General features: G+C 33.1%; 1 protein-coding gene across 1 annotated transcript; it reads left to right on the forward strand.

Moving 5' to 3' along the window:
- Nucleotides 1-563: 563 nt before the first annotated feature.
- fnta (farnesyltransferase, CAAX box, alpha) lies at nt 564-21,886 on the forward strand. Its single transcript, XM_056472051.1, has 9 exons — nt 564-759; nt 3,403-3,488; nt 5,616-5,730; nt 6,054-6,158; nt 8,035-8,161; nt 8,741-8,889; nt 10,418-10,480; nt 12,971-13,148; nt 21,314-21,886. Exons 1-9 carry the CDS (start codon nt 626-628, stop codon nt 21,479-21,481), a joined length of 1,125 nt encoding a protein of 374 aa, XP_056328026.1. The 5' UTR covers nt 564-625; the 3' UTR covers nt 21,482-21,886.
- Nucleotides 21,887-23,016: the final 1,130 nt, after the last annotated feature.

The raw sequence follows: 23,016 nt of genomic DNA on the forward strand, positions 1-23,016 counted from the left end.
TAGATTGATTATAAATACATAAATAATAATAATATTTATACAGTGGAAGTCAATATTTCTTAAAATAATTTATTTTCCAACTATTTCCCAAATGATGTTTAGTAGGGAAGCAAGGATTTTTTTTCCACAGTATTTCGCAGGAGAAAGTCTTATTTGCTTTATTTCGGCTAGAATTAAAGCAATATATATATATAAATTTATGTCAATATTATTAGCCCCCTTAAACAATATTTAACTCTAATATTAACCTAATTAAGCCTTTAAATGTCACTGTAAGCTGAATACTAGCTAGTATCTAGCTAATATCTAGTCAAATTTGACATACTAAATGTACTAAAAGATAAAACAAATCAGTTATTAGATATTAAAACTATTTTGTTTAGCAATGTGTTAAAAAATTCCCTTGATAAACAGAACATGGGAAAAAATATAAAAGAATTAAAAATGTCACAGTAGGGCTAATAATTCTGACAACAACTGTATTCTTTTATAATAATAACAGAAAATGTTCCTAGTTCTGATTCTGCAGGCTTTTATTTTGAAAACCTTCTGCATCCGGAGTGTCTCCGCCTTCACGCATCTGTCAGCTCTGCACACTTTTTAGTCAGGTGCAGTTTTATCCACAATGTCCTCTGTTGAAGAAATTTCCAACTCCGTGACGGAAAATCTGGAGGAGGATGGAGTTGAAAATGTCAATTCAGTAGAGGACGCGGAGATGGAGTACGAGGAGCCCGTTAAAGGAGGTTATATCTTCTACAGGTGAGGCTAGCAGCTAGCCTAGCATGATAACTGTGGCTAATCACTTAGAATTTATTTTATTTTTTTTACTTCTTAGAGTTCTCTTTATTAGGTGGGACACGGTTTAAAATGGCGAATGTTTAATTAAATACAAGTTGTGTGTGATATGTAAGATATATGAGTGATTGACATGAACTGAGTCAGCTTAATATAAAAGATTTGAATGAAATCTTTGGTGAAGCTCATAGTTTACACAGTCTGGAGCCACTTGAGGTGTTTTCTAATTCTACTGTTACGTTTTACTTTTTTAATGTCAATATTTTTCCGCGTGAATCAAATGTGTAGGTCTGAATGATTCTTTTGAACTGAATCATGAATGAACAGGAGTAACGTTATGCCACAATCTGAGCCAAACTGAAGGATTTGTTTAAGGCAAGCAGTAAATATTGAGGTAAAGTTGGATTAATATTCGCAAATGTGGGCTTTCCCCTTAATGATGTAATTTCAGAAAAGTATTCTTTGCAGATTCTAAACAGTGAAATCGTATTAGCAGCCAATGACTATCAACTAGGGTTGCTCGATTATGGGAAAAATCATAATCACGATTATTTTGGTCATAATTGTAATCACGATTATTCAAAACGATTACAGTTGAAGTCAGAATTATTCGCCCTCCTGTGAATTTCTTTTTACTTTTTTTATAAATATTTCCCAAATTATGTTTAACAGAGCAAGGAATTTTCACAGTATTTCCGATAATATTTTTTCTTCTGGAGAAAGGCTTATTTGTTTTATTTTGGCTAGAATAAAAGCAGGTTTAAATATTGTAAAACCTAATTTTAAGGTCAATAATATTAGCCCCCTAAAGCTATGTATTTTTTGATTGTCTGCAGAAGAAACTACTGTCATACGATCACTTGCCTAATTACCCCAATTAAGCCTTTGAATCACTCTTTAATCTGAATGCTTGTATTTTGAAAAATATCTACTCAAATATTATTTACTGTCATCATAGCAAAGATAAAAGAAATCAGTTATTAGAAATGAGTTATTAAAATTATTGTTTAGAAATGTGTTGAAAAAAAAACTTTCCATTAAACAGAAAATGGGGGAAAGGGGCACTAATAATTTAGGAGGGCTAATAATTCTGATTTCAGCTCTATATATGATGCAATAATCGTTTATCTCAATTAATGCTTTTTCATAATCGTTAGAAGCCAAAATCGAAATCGAACTTAGTTGCACAGACCTACTATCAACAATGCCAATGTATTAGTGCTAATGTTGTTTTGAAGTCACACTTGCATGCAATTTCAGACTGAATGAATTAAAAGTCCTGACGTACATAGTCTGAATTAAGAGTCTGAGCAGTTCTAGGCTAAAGAAGCCTGTTTAATCCTGATCAAGATTATTAGAGTCGGTTAATCCAGAGTTCCTGTACTGCCATTGGTGTTTTCTGAAAGGTGAGTTCATGTCATGTCATTTTCAGAATTGAGATAAAATTGGTTTTATATTCGCACATTCGTCTAGTGACAACTTATTTTTCATTCATTCATTTTCTTTTCGGCTTAGTCCCTTTATTCATCAGGGGTCACCACACAGGAATATACCGCCAACTTGTCCAGCATGTTTTAGGCAGTGAATGCCCTACCAGTGGCAACCCAGCATTGGGAAACACCCATACACTCTTGCATTCACACTTAAATACTACAGCAAATTTAGCTTATTCAATTCCCCTATAGCGCATAAACCCAGCCGAGGCTCGCATAATAATCGAGATGTATGCATTGATATTTTTATTAGTGGTAACAGATTCAAAAACATATTTCGAGTCAAATCACATTTTATAATGGAACAGTTCATCTAAAACTGCAAATTCTGCCATAATAAATTCACTTATATTCAGTTTTTTCTTTTTGGTTTTGTTTTTGCTGAACACAAAATAGGTTATTGTGTAAAATGTTGAAAACCGGTAGCTATTTGGTTTTCCTACTGTAAAAGTCAATGGTTACTGGTTTCTAACATTCTTCAAAATATCTTCTGAAAAAAAAACTCATAAAGGCTTCTTGCAACCAATTAAGGGAGAGTAAAAATAGTAAATTTTCATTTTTGGATGAGTTATCCCTTTCGTTTTTTTTTATATTTCCCAAATGATGTTTAACAGAGCAATGAAATTTTCACAGTATGTCTGATATTATTTTTTCTTCTAGAGAAAGTTTTATTTTTTTTGTTTTGGCTAAAATAAAAACGTAATAAAAAAAAAAGCATTTTAACCTGCCTAGTTAACCTAATTAACCTAGTTAAGCTTTTAAATGTCACTTTAAGCTGTATAGAAGTGTCTTGAAAAAAAATCTAGTCAAATATTATTGACATATTTCATCATGTCAAAGATAAAATAAATCAGTTATTAGAAATGAGTTATCAAATTTATTATGTTTAGAAATGTGCTGAAGAAAAATCTTCTCTCTGTTAAACAGAAATTGGGAAAAAAAAATTAACGGGGGGCTAATAACTGACTTCAACTGTATATGAAGTGAATCACAGTTTGGCTTTAGTTATTCAAAGAGGTGAAGATTTCGATCTAATCTTGGTGAAATTACTGGTCAGTAAATTAAGCAGTGAGTCTATACATTGACATTTGTTGTGCTTATTTTCCTGTTTTAGAGACAGAAAAGAGTGGGCCGATCTGGAGCCTGTTCCTCAAGATGACGGACCAAACCCTGTGGTGAAGATCGCTTATTCAGAGAAGTGTGAGTGTCTTGATCAGATTTCACTTTTCAATATTGCCACTTTGGCGCAGACCAATGATTTCTCTTTTCTTTCATGTTTCTCGTATGTCTTTTTCTTCTCTCTTAACTTTAACTCATATCTGTTTTTCTATTTAATGTCTAATTAAGTTTTTCTTTTCTTTCTTTATTATCTTTTATTTCTTTTATTCATTTTATTTATTTATTTATTTATTTGATTATTCATTCATTTCATTCAATAATTTGTTCATTCATTCGTTTATTTGTTTATTCATTCATTTTATTTATGTATTTATTCATTTATTTTTTCATTCATTTGATTTATTACATTCATTTGATTTATTTATTTCTTCAATCGTTTAATTGTTTATTTATTCATTCTTTTTATTTATTTATTTTCATTCATTCTATTTAGTCATTCGTTTGTTTGTTTATTTATTTATTAATTTTATTTATTTATTTTCATTCATTTTATTTATTTATTCATTCGTTTGTTTTTGATTATTTATTCTTTCATTCATTTTATTCATTTATTCCTTTATTTGTTTATTTATTAATTTTATTTATTTATTCATATTATTTATTTATTCATTCCTTCATTTTATTTATTTATTAATTTATTTATTTATTTTATTTATTCATTCATTTGTTTGTTTGTTTATTTATTCATTTTATTTATTTATTTTCATTTATTATTTATTCATTCATTTGTTGGTTTGTTTACTTATTCATTCATTTGATTTATTCATTCATTCCATTATTTGTTTGTTTATTTAATAATTTTATTTATTTATTCATATTGTTTATTTATTCATTCCTTCATTTTATTTATTTATTTATTTATTTTATTTATTCATTTATTTGATTTATTTATTAATTCAAGGCAAAGCAACTTTATTTCTACAGCACATTTCATATACGGTAGCAATTCAAAGTGCTTTACATAAACGGGAATAAAAAAGACAAGTATAAGAAAATAAAAACAAATAATAACCAAATTTTTTCATAAATTTATAAATTAATTTCTTTTAATCATTCATTTTATTTATTTATTTATTCATTATTTTTATTTATTCATTTTTTTTCTTCTCAGATCTCTTAAGATTTTTTTTTGCCTTCTCATATACATGTAGATGAAATTTTCACACACACTAGTAATGGCTTGTAATTGATTCATGAAGCTTCAAAACTTTTATGAATCTTTTGTTTCGAATCAGTGATTTAGATCGTGAATCAAATTGATTTCAGTAACTGAGGCTTCATTAAGTATTTACTGTTTCTAAATATTTTGAATTCTTCTGCACTAGGGGTTATCTTTGTGATATCATAAAATCGTCATATATCACTCAAATTCATTTAGTTCGCCCCCCAATGGCAGGTCTGCGAACAGTCATCATAGTTTATCTTTTTACCTGATTTGTAGTTGAAGTTTTAATGAGATATTTGTTATATGAGAAGGAATAATAGTTAAAAAAGAGAATTGCTTAGAATTGATCAAACAATAAATAAGTCTTGAAAGCATATAAAAGAGCACGTTTATATGAAACCACTTCATATTAAATTATATTAGATGATATGCTTTATATTGTAGGTTATACTTAAAATGTTTAATTTCACAGCATGTTAATGCATATACCCTTTTGGTTAGTGCATTGTCGCGGTTTGTTTCCCAGTTTTTGTTTTTTTTCTGATTCTTTCCCTCTTCCTGCCTCACTATCTCTAGTCTCTTCTATCCCAAAAAAGATGAAAAACCCTAAAAAAATAATTGTAATGGATGTTTTGCCTGAGATTTTGTTGCATTTACTCAGTTCTGACCACCAGGTGTCATAGCACATGGTGTTTTGAAGGCTTTAAAACAGTAAATCATATTGCAAACCATTGGCTTATAGCTTCGAAAAGCTTAGTTTCTCTCATCACTAACACACAAACTAACGCACAAATTAACAATGCTTATAAATGTTTCCCATTTGTTATACTTGTGGTTGTATGTGTGATTGGTTTGTGTAAACATTGCCATATCCCCTTTTAGCATAATTAAAAAAAGGAATGTTCAATGTAATAATGCAGGGAATGTCCAATGGTAACAGTCAGCTGTAATGGTATGTTTAATGTTTGTCTTGTCATCTGCAGTCACAGACGTGTTTGACATGTTCAGAGCGCTCCTGAAGAATGATGAGAAGAGCGAGAGAGCATTTGCATTGACCGCTGAAGCCATCGACCTCAACGCCGCTAATTATACAGTATGGTAAGACAAGGAAATGGTTATAAAAATGCAGCAATATTGTATAAAAGTATTATCATTTAAAATAACTCCAGTTCTGCAGAATTGAGTCAAATATACCGATCTGATGCCCAAGAAGCATCTCTTATTGTTTTTAAGGATGTGAATAGTGCTTGAATAGTGAAATTTTGGAACTTAAAAAAAAATGAAAACCTTTTGCACATAACATAAACTAATTGACAGTCTCCACTGGGCTTCACATTGAAGCCTCAGTGAGTCCCTGGATTGCTTTGGTCTGCAAAAAGCTCAAATACATCCCACTTTAAAGTGTCATCTGGTGTCTGTAGGCACTACAGGAGAGTTTTACTGCAGGCTCTAAAAAAAGACCTGAGAGAGGAGATGAATTACATCACAGCCATCATAGAAGATCAGCCCAAGAACTACCAAGTCTGGTAAGTCCAGTACAACCCATATGTGCGAATAACAACTTTTTTTTGAGTGATGGTCTTCTTTAAGGGGACCTATTATGCAAAAATCACTTTTATTAGGAGGTTTAAACAGTTTTGTGGGAAACGTCTGTGAATATAACCAGCTTCTATTTGTAAAAATTTATTAATTCCTCTATTTAATTATATAGATATTATTATATTATACTATAATAATTTATATGTTATATAAACTTTAATCACTCTTGATAAAAACAGTGCAGAAACACTTTGATTGACATTCTCCCGTTGCACGTGTCATCAGAGGTGGAAAGCCCCATCCACTAGTGATGATCTCTCCCTATTAGCATAGAAAGTTAGTCCTGTTGTTAAATCTACCACTATGCTGACACACAGGCACTTGTAGCTCCGCCCTCTTTTGAAAAACGCACAATCTCATTTGAATTTAAAGTGATAGTCACTAAAACGGCAAAATTAGGATCAAAGCCTAAACTCAGAGTTATAAAACATTATTAGTGTAATATTTTGTACTTAAACTTCACATAAACACTTTAGGGACATCAGAGATTTATTTTTTATCTTGTAAAAAGGGGCATAAAAGGTCCCCTTTAACACATGCCATTAATAATTGCCACAGTTTTTTTGTCATGTACAAAATTTGTAATATTTTACTAAACTATGTGTATTTTGCTGTATATATACTTAAAATGTGTTTTTTTATTCAGTCTATTACTTTTACTTTGTAATCAGTGCTTAAACACCTTCTAATGGCCAGTGAGCTTTGGAAGTCTGTTTCCACCACTGAATTAAAAAAAATTGTGACATATTTGTTGTGACATTTCATCTCAGATATTCATGATACAACGTTGCAATTCTGATTTTATTTTTTCAGATTTGTGAGATGTAAACTTTAAATTGTGAACTCAGATTTCTATATTAAGATTATATTAAGATTTCTCCATTATGTCTCTTTTATACGGGCTATTGCAATCAGTCCATGCATACTTTACACTTTATTTCTCAGATTTGTGAGTTTATATCTTGCAATTAAAACTTTATAACTCACAATTTCGAGTTTACGTCTCACAATTCTGAGGAAAGTCAAAATAAAAATCACATTTTTTTTAAATTCAGTCCTGGAACGGGCTTCCGTAGTGATCTGAGATGGTTTGCTGGTCAAAAATACTAAGTCAGAAGAAACGCATTTAATTGCTATTGTTATATTGATGGTAGTTTTTAAAATTTTTGTTATTAAAATTAAACCATAGAGCTTTTAAAAAGTAGGGAAACCTCTGTAATGCTTTTAAACATATCATTTAGGAATGCCCTATTTTTAATGTTATCACACAACAATTTTTATCTGGAGAGACACTAAGAAAAATAATTTTAAATGTGAGTCCTTCAAAAATTGCAGTGTTGTAATCAAAAGTAAATCTTAAAGATATGTATTAGATCTCATTTTATGTATTATTTATTACACATAATAAATGCTTATTAATTCCGAAACAAATTCTGAATATTTTTGTTAATTATTATTTCATTTTTAATTCGTTTTCTTTATTGACTTGCTAGTTTCAGTTACTTTTAGTTTTTAATTTGAGAATTTTTATTAGTTTCAGTTAATGATAACATATTCTGTCCAATAGTTTTAGTTTACGAAAATAACCAGTCACAATTAACTGTAAAAATAACTAGCACTACTAGCTTAATAAACAAGTAATTAGCTGTTTATTAATGGTTAGTAAGAATGTAAAAATAAGAGCATACTTTGTAACTACTAATGAACAGCTAATATCTTAATAATATGCTGCTAATAAGACAGGAGTTAATAGCATGAATTGTGACCTAAACTAAAGTGTTATACAAAACCCTTGATATGCAGGCATCACAGGCGGATGGTGGTGGAGTGGCTGAGCGACCCAGCGGATGAGCTGCTGTTTGTAGCAGAAATCCTCAGTCAAGATGCCAAGAACTACCACGCGTGGCAGCACAGACAATGGGTCATCCAGGTACAGAAGCAGATGTTTCACAGTGTGAATGTGGTTTACTGTTCACTTATAGTTTAAGTCAGAATTATTAGCCCCCCTGATTATTTTTCCCCCAATTTCTGTTGATGGAAAGAACACATTGCTAAACATAATAGTATTAATAGCGAATTATTAATAGCTGATTTATTTTATCTTTGCCATGATGACGGCATATAATATTTGACTAAATATTTTTCAAGATACTAGTATTCAGCTTAAAGTGACATTTAAACGCTTAACTAGGTTAATTAGGCAAGTTAGGGTAATTAGGCAAGTTATTATATATCAATGGTTTGTTCTGTAGACAATTTAAAAAAATCATATAGCCTAAGGGGGCTTATAATATTGACCTTAAAATGGTTTTAAAAAATTTAAAAACTGCTTTTATTCTAACCGAAATAAAACAATTAAGACTTTCTCCAGAAGAAAAAATATTATAGAAAATACTGTGAAAAATTCCTTGCTCTGTCAATCATCGTTTGGGAAATATTTGAAAAAGTAAAAAAAAAAACACAGGACGGCTAATACTTTTAACTTCAACTGTATATGCATGTGTTGCAGGAATACAAGCTGTGGGATGGAGAGCTGGAGTATGTGGAGGAACTGTTGGAGGAGGACGTGAGGAATAACTCCGCCTGGAATCAGAGACACTTTGTCATCAGTCACACCAGCGGATACTCCGACCCAGGCATCCTCCAAAGAGAAGTGCAGTGAGTCTCATTCTTTGGCAAAACTAGACAACCCTTTTTTCTCAATGAGAAATCCAAAATGCAAAAATACCAGTCACTATTTTACTTGTCGTGCATCTGAAAAATTACAGTCATTTACTTTCAAAATTAATAAGTCCTAGCTATATTTGTTTGAAGCTATTTTTTTTTTAATAAAAACAAGAGATGTTACAAACTATTAAATGCAATTATTATTTTAAATCATTGTGGTGGCAAAATATATGTATTTTTTATAATTATTTTATTTTTTGGAAAAACAAGTAGCATTAGATATTGGAAAAACATCTAAATGCAATTATTATTATTTTAAATTATTGTTGTAATTATTAAATATAATGCTTTAAATTATTTAAATAATAATAGATTTTTTTGTAATATTTAATGTTATTTATTTATTTATTTAAGGCTTCATTGGTTAATGTTATTTAATGAATTTACTAACATGAACTAATAATGAACAATACCTTTTCAGCATTTATTAATAGTTCAACATTTACTAAGGCATTATTAACACCCAAATTCATGTTTGTTAACATGAACTATCAATAATAGATTTTATTTTCATTTACTTGCATAACCAATAATTATTATAATTAATAAATTCTATAGAAAATGTGTTGTTCATGTTAGTAAATACATAAACATTAAATAATGGATCCGTATTTTAAAGTGTTAGCATAGAATTTAAAAACATAACGTATATGGTTGTTTTATTCTTAGATTTAAAGTTTTATTTGAGTGGAAAACCGCAGGAAACTTTCATTTTAAAATGCTTCTGTTTTATTTACAGCATTGTTAGGATTGATAAAAATGGTTTCCAGCCAACTCTATTATAACTCTATTATGCCAGTTACTTTTTTTTTTCATTTGGCCCTGACTACTATCATTTTATAGTTACTTTCAGTAAAATGATCATATAAAAGGGGTTATTAGTGTCATTGTGGTGTGAATTATGGATAACTTTAAGGATAGTTCACCTAAAATCATAACCTACTTGAGTTTCTGTCTTCTGTTGAACATAAAGGAATTTATACTAAATACTGCTGGGAGCCATTGACCTTCGTAGTTTTTTTTTCTTCTCCATACTATGGATGTCAATGGCTGCTTTTTTCCCAACATTCTTCACAATATCTTCCTTTTGTTCAACAGAAGAAAAACAATAATTTATCCAAAGTCACTTGTAGCAATACTCATGCCAAGTGCTACTAATACAATGTTTCTGGAATTGTTAGAGAAATAATAGCTAGATTATAAATATATATATATATATATATATATATATATATATATATATATATATATATATATATATATATATATATATATATATATATATATATATATATATATTGCTGTTATCCATTTTAATCTTGCCAGTGACTGTTACCTTGTAAATGTAAACCTATTCTATGAGACCTACAAAACAAAATTAGGTAAATGTGCATAATCTGTAAAACTCTTTAGGTATAAATGTGCAATTAAACCATTCCTATTCTTCTGTCTTTTTCAGGTACACCCTTAAACAAATAAAGAAAGCTCCTCACAACGAGAGCGCTTGGAACTATTTAAAAGGGTGAGTGTTGAAAATGAATATAAGCAGTAAATGAGGATTTTCTTTTCAAGCACATGACCAGCAGATGGCAGCTCTTCACCATGAACAGAAAGAGATGAACTTGCATATTTACAGTTTTTACAGAAGAGCCCAAACTAATGTGGATATTATCTAGATATGATCAATGAAAATGAGTAATACTGTTTTATGTTGAATATGAATGTTTTTAGTGCTGGTATAATAATATACAGTTGAAGTCAGAATTATTAGCCCCCCTGTTTATTGTTTTCCCCAATTTTTTTAACAGAGAGATTTTTTTTTCCAACACATTTCTAAACATAATAGTTTTAATAATTCATTTCTAATAACTGATTTCTTTATCTTTGCCATGATGACAGTAAATAATATTTGACTAGATATTTTTCAAGACACTTCTACACAGCTTAAAGTGACATTTAAAGGCTTAACTAGGTTAATTAGGTTAACTAGGCAGGTTAGGGTAATTAGGCAAGTTATTGTATAACGATGGTTTGTTCTGTAGACTTTCGAAAAAATATATACATACGTATTTAAAGGGGCTAATAATTTTGACCCTAAAATGATTTTTAAAAAAATTAAAACTGCTTTTATTCTAGCTGAAATAAAACAAATAAGACTTTCTCTAGAAAAAAGAATATTATGAGACATACTGTGAAAAATTCCCTGGATTTGTTAAACATTATTTGGGAAATTCAAAGAGGGGCTAATAATTCTGACTTCAACTGTACATTACATTTTTTACTTAAAATATGTGTGTTGTGCATATTTTTTTGTATATACAAATACACACATGCATGCATACATTTGAGAAAATGCTTACTTATGTTTAGCTATAAAATAAATATGCATATGTTTTAAATTATATATACATTTATGTTATGTTAAAAAATAGTATTGTAGTTTTGGTTTTATATATGTGTTTGTATCAAAAATACAGTTGAAGTCTGAATTGTTAGCTCACCTGAATTATTAGCCCCCCTGTATATTTTTTTCCTCCAATTTATTTTTAACAAAACTGTAACTTAATTTCTAATTATTGAATTCTTTTATCTTTGCCATGATGACAGTAAATAATATTTGACTGATATTTTTCAAGATGCTTCTATACAGCTTAAAGTAACATTTAAAGGCTTAGCTAGGTTAATTAGGCAAGTTAGGGTACTTAAGCAAGTCATTGTGTAACAGTGGTTTGCTCTGTAGACTATCGAAAACAAATATTGCTTAGGGGGGGCTAATAATATTGACCTTTAAATTTTTTCTTTTTAATTATTATTATTATTAAAAACTGCTTTTTTTTCTAGCTCAAATATAACAAATAAGACTTTCTCCAGAAGAAAAGATATTATAGGAAATACCAGTGCTTCCCACACATAGACTTTACTTGGGCGGGCTACCCAGGTATATTAACAAGTATATTTGGTGCCATTTATTTTTATTATTATCATTCTTTTACACTTTTTTTTTAATCCACCCAATAGCCAAACATCCGCGATCGATTAACCAGTGGGAAAAACTCCTTTCGCCCTACACGTTTTTTACTTTTTGTGTGTGTGCAAGAACTGTCCCACAGACATGTGCTCATGTGCTCTGCAGAGAACCACAGAGCCTTTTGGGGATTTAAAAAATGCGTCCGTCCGAGGTTTTTAAATCTTCTAAAATGTGCGGGATTCGGCTTTTGGTTTCGCTTTCTAAGCCGTCATCATTTTTATTTTAAACCTGATTTACTTTCGCTTGGCTTCGCAGCTGACTGTGCGTGCACAGCCGCAAGACTGAGAGAAACATTATAAAATAATTATTGAATCCAAACGACTCAGATAAATGTTTCTATTTACTCAGAGAGGATGAAATTACATCTTAACTAGCTGCAAAATATTTGTACACTGTTGGAAATGGTTAGTTAATTTGCCTTATTTAAATATACATTTTTTTTATTCTTGTAATTATTTACTTCTTAGATTTCCTTTATGATGTTTATCTCTCATTTGCTGTATACATTTTTTTTTTAAATTTGATGATGTTGATGTATAACATATTTTATACATATCTAACATGCTTTGACAATACTGTACAAAATGTCAGTAGCAGATCAGTGGGTGCACATGGTTGCTGAATAAAATAAAAGTAAAACAAATACTGGATTTCTTTTTTTATTTATTTTAACATTTTAAGTCTTTTTCTTTTTTTAGTCTTAAAAAAAAAGAACTGCAACCCATTGAAAAGAAATATATATAATAAATAAACTTTTTGCTGCATGTAGGTAACCATGTGCCATAGGTAAAAGGTGTTTCGATCCGGCTACCACCATAAGAATATTTCAAACCTGTGGGAAGCACTGGATACTGTGAAAAATCCCTTGCTCTGTAAAAAATTATTTGGGAAATATCCAGAAAAAAATTACGTTTGCCCAGCACTAGTTTTTTTTTATTATTTATTTTGAAGCGTCATGATATATGGATCTGTTATTTGACTCAGGATCCTGCAGGATGGTGGTCTATCCTCTTATCCAGGGCTGTTAGAGCAGGTAATGGAGCTCCAGGACACTTGCAGTTCTCCATATCTCACCGCATTCTTGGTGGATCTTTATGAAGATGCTCTGGAAAGCAACAACTCCAGCCACAACCAGCAAGAGACACTCAGCAAGGCCTTAGAGGTGAGCTGTTGATCCACAAATACTGAAAACAACAGCCATGTTTACATGAACACCATTTTCAGATTGCAATCCTTATTTTCAAGCATTTATTTAGAAAAAAAATCCAAATAATGTCACGTTAGCGGTGTTAAAGGTGCAGTGTGAAAGTTTGACTCCCAGTGGTTGAACTAGGTATTGCACTCCTGGATCAGAACACGCGCAAGAGCTGGTTGCCAGATTGACGACACCAACAGGAGTGTGCCTCACTGTCTAGCCTAAAGGCTGATTTAAATCGTGCTCCAAATAAAAGCAATGGTACGGGACAGAACCTGAAATTTATTTTTTAGAAATGGCTTCTATTTCTTTCAGCGAAACAATAAAGTAAAATGACATTGATCACCTCAGGTACACCTCATGTGTTTTATTCAGTGTTAAATGCTAATAATGCGAGTTTAAATGCTAAAAGCCAACAGATATCAGTGATTCAGCATCTACATTTAATAATGTTAAAGAGGCTTAATATACATTAATTATAAACTTTACCATTTCGTTGGAGTGCAGTGAGTGCCCTATTCTGTGCTTCTGAATGGCTGTATTTAAAATTCTGACATGTTTCGTCTGGTGCAAACAGCCAAATTTGTTCATCACTGCAACTCTCGTCATGTAGTGTGTTGTTAGGACACAGGGTTACAATGTAACCTGCTCACCTAATGTTTACGTTTGTAATATTTATATTATTTTCTAATTAAAAACCACTTTGTGTGGAACTCTGAATCTGCGTCTCATTTCAGAGTCTGTTTCTGTCCACCTAAGGTCGCATTTTAGTCGTGGACGCAAAGGGTCTGTTTACACTGTCAGGTCTTGATGCGCAATTCCGATTTGTTGCCTATATCAGATTTTTTTGCCTGTCTGTTTACACGTTCTTTTAATTGTGACCCATATCTGTTTCATGTGTTTACACTTGTCATACAATTTACAATGTCGCGCATGCTTGAAGGCGAGTTCTAGCAAATTGTCTTGCCTTTAGTTCTGCAAAATATGCAAAGTTTCTCAATTTTAAAATGAGTTTGAGGAGTAGGAGGAGGGAATGGGCCGCTTGCACCTATGGTTTATATATGGTGTCCTCCACCATTCAGAGGAATTTGTTGGTACGAGAGAGATCTCAGGTCTGGTGGGAGCTAATTGTGGCAACTGACCACTTTCCTCCATGTGTCCTCTGTTGTTGTTGTTTACCATGTCGGCGTCTCCACACGCTCTTCCTTCTACGTCATTAAACCGCGGAGAAGTACCACATTGTCGCAAGTTTAATGACGTACAAAATGGAATGCCTCTGTAAATCCGATCTGCCTGTGTACATGACTGTCGCATTGTCGCATATCTGATTTATTTCCACGTATGAAGGAGGCCTGAAACCGTTCTCTGAGAATCCGAATGCATGTGTTTTTTTCGTGTTTACACGATCATAGAACAGATCAGATCTGTGTCACATATGAGCAAAAAATCGGAATTGGGTCACATTTATCTGCCAGTGGATACAGGGCCATAGTTTGAGCCTTTCTGATTGAATGGATGAAATTTGTGGTTTTCCACCAAGGCAACCCGGGGTGCTGAAATATAATTGGCTAAAGTAGCAGTGGGTGGGTTAAATAACCAAAACAACCATAGCCGTTCCGGCACGTGACTCACATTTTCAAAGCAGAATATCTGACTTCATATCTGAGTTCACTTAGCATGTTTCTTAAATATCTGCAAACATATAATGGTATTTTTATGCTTTAGAAGACTCAAATACATACTTACAGCATCTTTAATTGATGCATTTACAGCATGCATATTCATAATATGTCCAAATTCTAATTCATTTGATTTGATGAGGCGAAACTGCTCTTGTAAAACTTTGCAAATCTTACATAAAATGTAATCTCTATCAAAACGTATGAATTGAATTCTAAAGAGTTTTCCTTAATAATATGCAGTTTCATCCAGTGATGTTGTAGTTATATTTTTTATCGTGTGGCTTCTTTCAGGGATATATCTATATTTTATTGAATCAGTTCAGCATTTCGCAATTTGAACTAAATCAGACAACATCCGTATCCACATGATTATGATAATTGGAGACTTTTGGCTTTCCGTCTTTAGCTGAAAGCTCTTGTCTTTAAATATTAACTGAACACAACTTTTAATAGATGCTAATTAATAATTGATCTGAGGTTCTATATAAAAAACAAAACAAATATAAAACATTACATGGCTGTCTTCGTACAAAGAGCTTTTCTCCAGCGTGAAGGAAAGAAAATCAGAGCGGAGAAAGCATTATTCGTCTCCGGAGTATTTCTCCGTGACAGGCCCTGTGTTTTCCTCTGCAAACGTGCGGATGTTGTGTCTGTGTTGAGGTTAATGAGATTTCTTTGCTGTGGGTTTCTCATCCTGTGCCGAGACGATGATGGAGTTGAAAATGATTTTCTGTTTTGAAATTGAGGCCATGTGCATGTGTGTATGTTAAAAAACTGGTTCAACCTTTCAGACTCGCGCATATGAGATGAGGAATATGAAAGCGTTCAGAGGAAACGTGTCCACAGATATACCATGCATAATACTTCTGTCAAAACAAGAAGTCAAACTTACTTTTTAATATGGAGTGGATGGAATTCGGTCAGTGAATTGCAGATTTCTGGAACCGATTGTGTTTTCTAGCCAAGTTTACACCCTTGTGTGCTGTTAAGGATGTTTTTATTTGATTTTTATTTATTTATTTATTTTTTTTTGCCCACTACTTTCTCTGTGTTTAAGCAAATAGAATGGTTTTTAGTTACAAATCTTATTTTGACAGATTTTTGGAAAATGTATTAAGATTTAAAACCAAATAAGACTCAACAATCCACGCTGGTTAGATTTACTACCCTTTCATTATGTTAGTGGCTGTTTTTGCCCCATTGAATTCTATTATACTGACATTTTTGATTGCAGAGCCATGACAGCATATAATCATGTGTTCTTTATTGTTGGTGGTTTTCCCTGTTAATTCTGTCCTTTATTTGAAGTATAGAGAATAAACAGACTTTTGCACATTTACCTTGGTATTGCTGAGAAAATCAAAATTAGCAGCTCAGCTCTCAGAACATAGTAAGTGTATTTAGGCACGCACAGCATAATTTGCTGTTATACTCCATAGACTAGGGCAGCACGATTCTGGCTAAAATGAGAAACATCAGGGCTCAAAATCAACCTTTTTTCTTAGTAGCATTGGTTCTCCTAACTTCAAAAATGTTGGTGCACCAGCCCAAATTCACTTGCACCCAACAAAAATTCTGAGCACCGTAACTACAAGTTTAATATTATCAGACTTATTGAGTTTGAAAGCAACATTAACGCGGTGCCCGTCTCAGGACTGACAGTATTGTGACCATTAAATAACGTTAGAACATCTTATGCTTAAAATGTGTAGATGTGGCAATCACTCTTACCTGAAAACTCCATCCCGCCGGCTTTACGGTGAAAAGCTCTAGTCATTTTCCTCGCGGACTTTAACCCACAGGAAGTCTTTTATCGACTCTTTGAAAAGTGTAACTGGTTGATTAACAACATTTACCACATGATCAGTAATCAGATGTGCCATTATTTGTAACTTTAGTTGGTTTCTAAAACAAAATTGGTCAGTGTTAATATTTATTCAGCCCTTTACATTTTCACGGCTGTAGCTCCCTGTGATTGACAGCTGATATTAAGTAATCCATTCGTGTTCTATTCTAGTGCAATGGGCCAATAAGAAGAGCATGAAGGCGGGACAAGCATTGCGCGATTTGTTTCATGCAGCAAGTTGACATGACGGCTGTTTTAAACCTGCGTTTGGCATTTTTTTGGTGCAAAGATGCATTCTTCGTAAGTTTCTCCTAAATCCACGCATGTGGTGAACATTTTGCAGTGAAAACAGGTCACATGACAACAACATTATGCACTCGCACAAATGCTCCTAAATATATTTGAGATTGCATAGATAGAATTTCGGGTGCATATGCGACCAAATTGGTCAGAATTTCGAGCCCTTGAACATGATTTGTTTTTGTTTGTTTTTTTTAAATCAAGATCACAATTTTTCTAAAGGCAAAATTTTTCTGAATGCTTTTTTTATAGACTTGGATTGGTGTAGACTTGTAATAGACTGTAAATTAATTAATGCCAAATAAAGTGATTACATCAAAATACAACTATTCATAATTCTGAAGTTGAATTATTATTATTATGATTGCCATTTTTCATTGACAACATTATTAGACCATTTTGTTTCACTGGTAAAATAAGACATTTGTCATTATCAGATTCCCTCTTGCATTATATTGAACGTTATACAGGCTAGAGTAGTTATACTGACACTGTTAAACCTTTATTTTCATGCACAAAACTATGTGTTAGCTATGAAAGAAAAAAACGCTTGTTGTAATCGTAACTCTAAAATGCAATATGAACATTTAAACGTGTGTGGTTTTGGTTTCACTTGCACTGCCTAGTGAGCTCACGTAATGGCTGCCATCATGCAAATCATACTTCCCATGCAGCTCCTAAACAATCACTCTGTGCAACAAACTGAACGCCATTTACAACTTTATTACCTGTTATTCACAGCCTATGCAGGTTCCCTTCACTAAAGTAGACGGCATTCATGCACGTGCACGTCTTCTCAGTAGTAAACAATCAGTGCGTCAGCTCAAGTGTGATTTCGCTGCCGTAAATACATCATTTTATATATATATATATATATATATATATATATATATATATATATATATATATATATATATATATATATACACATTATATATTTATATATTTATATATATATATATATATATATATATATATATATATCTATATATATATATATATATATATATCATTTGTGTGTGGGGTCAAATGAATTTCGATTAATCGTGTAGCCCTACCATAAACCAAAAACAATTTTCCACAGGCCTAACTAAAGGGTTAATGGTGCCAACTGATTCAACAGTAAAAATTAAGTATTTGAGCTCTTGCCAACAGGGTAAACAACCAACAATCAAGAATGCATGATTATATGATGTCACGGCTTTGGAATCAAATCAATGGGGCAAAAACAACCCCCAACATAACAAAAGGGTAGTCAGTTTGAAAATACACAAGGGTTAAATGATTCTTGAACCACTTGACATTGGCCCCATCACACCAGATTTAGAACCATTCTCTGTGATTATTTAATGGTGCTAGAATAATTCTGAGAGTTCTGTGAAGTTTTTGAAAGATGTAAATATTTTTTTTCTTGGCTAGTTAATTAATTAATTTGTTTTGGTAGAATTTATAGAATTTCCAGTTTTGTTTTCAAGAAAACAGTGAAACAGCAACGAGGCTTTAATATGTTGTGTGTGTTATTATGACTGCTAAGAGTAGCATTATAGCAGAAGCCTAAAATTTATTTGGTCCGATAAAACAGCACTGCTTCTTATCTTGATCATAAGATGAAGAACCGGAAACAGTGGACTGTGGCAAAATAAAAGCTCTGATGCTGTTCTGCTGCATTGTTTCAGTGTTTCACTTCAGCTTTCAGCCTTACTCTGCTTCATGCTACCATGATAAATGTTGAATACTTCAGTTCATCCATCAACAAGACCACAACTCCCATGATTCTACTCTTACTGTCACCAAACTACACCTTTGGTTGTTGTGAATACACGCCCTCTAGTGGCGGAAAATTACATACTGTGCCTTTAACCCTCAAACTGCATCTAGAACAATTCTGAGAGATCATTCGGTGGAAACATGACGTGATTGTAGAATATTTCTGCTAGTTGCTACAGTAGAGGTGTCAATGGTCCAGAAGAACTTGATGGTTCTTAGAGTTTTTCTACATTGAATATCTTCATAGCAGTCCTAACATGAATTTGATAGGTTCTATAGTGAAGCTGAAGTGTTCTCAAGGGTTCCTCAGCAGGTCGAGCTGGAGAACTCAGACCGCTGACCTTTCCGTGAGGCTGTGAAGTGCAGAATATTGATAAGCATAACCAGCAGATTTCCTTTCATAAGGTCTGAACTGGCTTTTACTGCTGCTCAGAGGGAGCCGGCGGTCTCGCTGCTATACGCAGGCGCTCTTTACAGCGAGAAAATGTCAGAGCTGCATTTAGACTTCCTCTCTCCCCTGTTGTTTTACACTGTCTGAAATATGTACACTGTTCACTCAGCGTCTTAGGGTTTGAAAGTCATTTGTTTTGAATCTTCTCAGCAGGATTGTGATTTCTAGCTTGCATGGTTTCCTGATGCTTTCCATTTCTTTCCCCGAAACATTACTTCATCCCTTGAACAAAAAAAAAGTATTTTATAAACTATTCGTTTTCCAGAATAGTTTTGAATTCTTGTACTGTGCAATTCTCCCATGGTTCTAAAGGTTCTTTTGCACAGCCCCCACACACAGATGTAGACTGCATTCCAGTCTAATTTCTAATGCCCTTCAGTTTCTAACTTCCCTCTGTCTTGTTCACTCAGTATGTCCACTACTGGCGGAACATCTCAATGGGTTTAAATGGAATGCCTTAAACCCGTGAGCACCTAGGAACTACATTGTTGTGATGTCACAGTTGCATTGTTGATGTAAGCTTCCCTCATTTACTTGATGAAGTGGAAGGGACTTTTAAAATGGCTGTATGGTAGAGACCTGCATTGGATAGATTTTTCAGTCCAGAACCTGCAAAAATAAATATTGGTTTCTCCCGCTCCTGCCCGCAGTATTCAAGTTTTGTCAGTTTTGAACAGTTTTAAAACAGTCTTTAGACATTCTGTCTTGGAAACTCTACACAGTTGCACAATATTTCTGATTGATTCCAAAGTGGAACCTTATAATTCTAGAATGTTTGTACATGGTTACAGTAGAATCTTGAATGGTCTAATAGAACTACATAATTATATGATATCAAATGATTTTTTTCGACATTGGATTATACTCATTTTAGTTTAGTTTCCTCAAGCGTTTCTATTTCTCTTCCCAAATCATCTCTAATCTCTTCATCAATTAAGCAGGAAAAAGGAGCTTTGATTTTTCCAGAATAGTTTTATTGAATTTTTAAACTATGGAATCCTCTAATGGTTCTAAATGTTCTGAGGGGTTCTTTTGTTGAACACCCCAAACAACAGTTCTAAAATAGTTCTTAGACATTCTGCTGTGGAAACCTTGCAAAGTTCTATTGGAAGTGGAGCCCTCACAATTCGGAAATAGTTGTTAATGGTTCTAAAACAGTCCTTAGACATTCTGCTGTAGAAATCTCTGATAAAAAATATTTCTGATACATTCCAAAGCAGAACCCTTACAGTTTTGTCTTGGAGTTCTATTTTCTTTCCTTGAATCATTAATTGAACAAAACAAGAGCTTTCTTTAGTTTTTCCAGAATGCTTTTCGTTATTATACTATGGAATCTTCCCATAGTTCTAAAGGTTCTGAGAGGTTATTTTGTATAGGACCCTTGTAATTATTTCTAAAGTGGAACTGACACAATAGTTGTAAAATAGTTCTTAGACATTCTGCTTTGGAAACCTTGCAAAGTTCTAATGGAAGTGGAGCCGACAGATTTCTAGATTTTAATGGTTCTAAAATAGTTCTTATTAATAGTAGACATTCTGCTGTGGAAACCTCAAACAGTTCAACAATATAAAGATATATTCCAGAGTGGAACCTCACAATTTTAAAATGGTTGTACGTAGTTGTTGTACCCAAACTCTGTCCTGGAGGACCCTTGTCCTGCATAGTTTAGCTCCAGTTTCCTTCAACACACCTGCCTGGAAGTCTCTAGTTTACCTAGAAGGAGCTTTATTGGCTGCTTCAGGTGTGTCTATTTGGGGTTGGTACTAAACTCTGTAGGCCACCAGCACTCCAGGACCGGGTTTGGGCTTCCCTGTTCTAAATGTTCTGAGGGTTTCTTTTGTAGTGCACCCCACACAACAGTTCTAAAATAGTCCTTAAACATTCTGCTCTAGAAATCTTGCAAAATTCTATTGTATTCCTGATAAACTCTAAAGAGAAACCTCACAATTCTAGAATGGTTGTACATGGTTACAGTAGAATCTTGAATGATCCATAAGAACTTAAGATCATCTCTAATCTCTTCATTCCAATTGAACCAAAAAAGCCTTGATGTTTCTAACTCATTCCCAATCTGTTTGCCTTATAGCTTTGTAAGCTCCTGGCAGAGGATTTGGACACCATTAGAAGGGAATACTGGAACTATGTGTCCCGCTCTCTCCAGAACACGTATGGCTCAGGTGACCCCATCCCATCCTCTTCTGACCCTCCTCCTGCTGCCCCCCAGCAGCCTGACACGGAGCCAAGTGACCCCTGAGGAGAAGAGCAGACCTCCACACATGGTTAGAGGAGCAGACAGAAACACTTGATAGACTCTTTATCCGTGTATGAGTGTGTGTACACAGCCAGGCTTTAACAGCAGCGCTTGTAAAAATCGAAGAACAACCTAAAAACTCAAAGTAGCCATATGCTTAAAAGCTCTCAGAGTGAACCATACACTTCCATTAAGGCGAATGAAATGGATTGTGGGAGTTTTACAGTAAATCATAGCAGTCATACTTGTGTTTTAGACTACGTTTGTATTTTCAGAGGTCGATTTATCAAAACAAATGCATAACCGACATGTTTCCGGTGTAGTCCGAAACTTCTCTTGCCAAACGCATCTTCTGGTTTGTGCTTTTTTTTTTGTATGTTCAGAAATAATAACAATGCTGAAGCTCAATGACTTTCATTTTCTTGTTTCTCATGTTTGCGAGAGTTGTCTGCTTTTGTTGTATGTTTTGTTGTGGCCAATTTCAGATTTTAATGCCAATTTTAAAACTAAAATCGATGTTCATGTTTCTATGAACATGGTTTACTAAACTAAAACAATTTACGGTAAAACTTAGGTGGAGTATGGAAGTTTGACACCCAGTGGTTGTACTAGGTATTGCACCCCTGGTTCAAAACACACACAAGAGCAGGCTGCCAGATTGACGATACCAACAAAGGCTGATTAAAACCATGTTCTAAATAAAAGCAACGACGCGCGATAGAAGGAATATTTTCCTCATTAAAAGGAGTTTTTGTCCTAACAACACCTGAAATTTATATTTTAGAAGCAGCTTCTATTTCTTGCAGTTGAACCACAGAAAACTGACAATGATCACATCAGGTACACCTCATGTGCTTTATTTAGTGTTAAATGTGAATAATGTGAGTTTGAATACCATATTACATCACATTTATTGCCACACTACTGAAAGCAGCAGCAGCAGATAGTTCAGCTCAGATCTTGAAAATAAAATAAACCATTTGAAATTGAACTCTAGAACTGTGATTCAATGCAAACAACACATATCAGTGATTCAGCATCTACATTTAATAACGTTAAAGAGGTTTAATATGAATTAATTAGATCATAAACCTTACTATTCCTTTGGAGTGCAGCGAGTGCTCTATTCTGTGCTTCTGAATGACTGTATTGAAATTTATGTCATGTTTCGTCTGGTGCAAACAGTCAAATTGCTTATTGCAAATCTCATCACGTAGCGTGTTGTTAGGGCACTGGGTTACAGTGTAACCTGCTCATCTAATGTTTTTGTTTGTAATGTATGTTATTTGCTAATTAATAACCACCTCATGTGGAACTCTGAATCTCTCATTTCTGAGGCTGCTACTGTCCACCGGAGGTCGCTTTTTCGGTCACGGACACATGCTTTGAGAGCCTTCTTGACTGAATGAATGAAATATTCTGTTTTCCAACAAGGCAATCCGGGCTGCTGAAATGTAATTGGCTAAACTGGCGTTGGGCGGGTTAAATGACCAAAACAATGACAAGCGTTCCAGCACGTAATGCACATTTTCAGCATT

The sequence above is a fragment of the Danio aesculapii genome, chromosome 14 (genome assembly GCF_903798145.1).
Source record: "Danio aesculapii chromosome 14, fDanAes4.1, whole genome shotgun sequence".
In the NCBI taxonomy this organism is placed as follows: Eukaryota; Metazoa; Chordata; class Actinopteri; order Cypriniformes; family Danionidae; genus Danio; species Danio aesculapii.

What these genes read in the sequence shown, in the direction of transcription:
- fnta (XM_056472051.1), top strand. Translation starts at nt 626, where the DNA reads ATGTCCTCTGTTGAAGAAATTTCCAACTCCGTGACGGAAAATCTGGAG. An exon ending in GCTTGGAACTATTTAAAAGG is followed by an intron (nt 10,481 to 12,970) that starts GTGAGTGTTGAA and finishes TATTTGACTCAG; the next exon opens with GATCCTGCAGGATGGTGGTC. An exon ending in CACTCAGCAAGGCCTTAGAG is followed by an intron (nt 13,149 to 21,313) that starts GTGAGCTGTTGA and finishes TTTGCCTTATAG; the next exon opens with CTTTGTAAGCTCCTGGCAGA.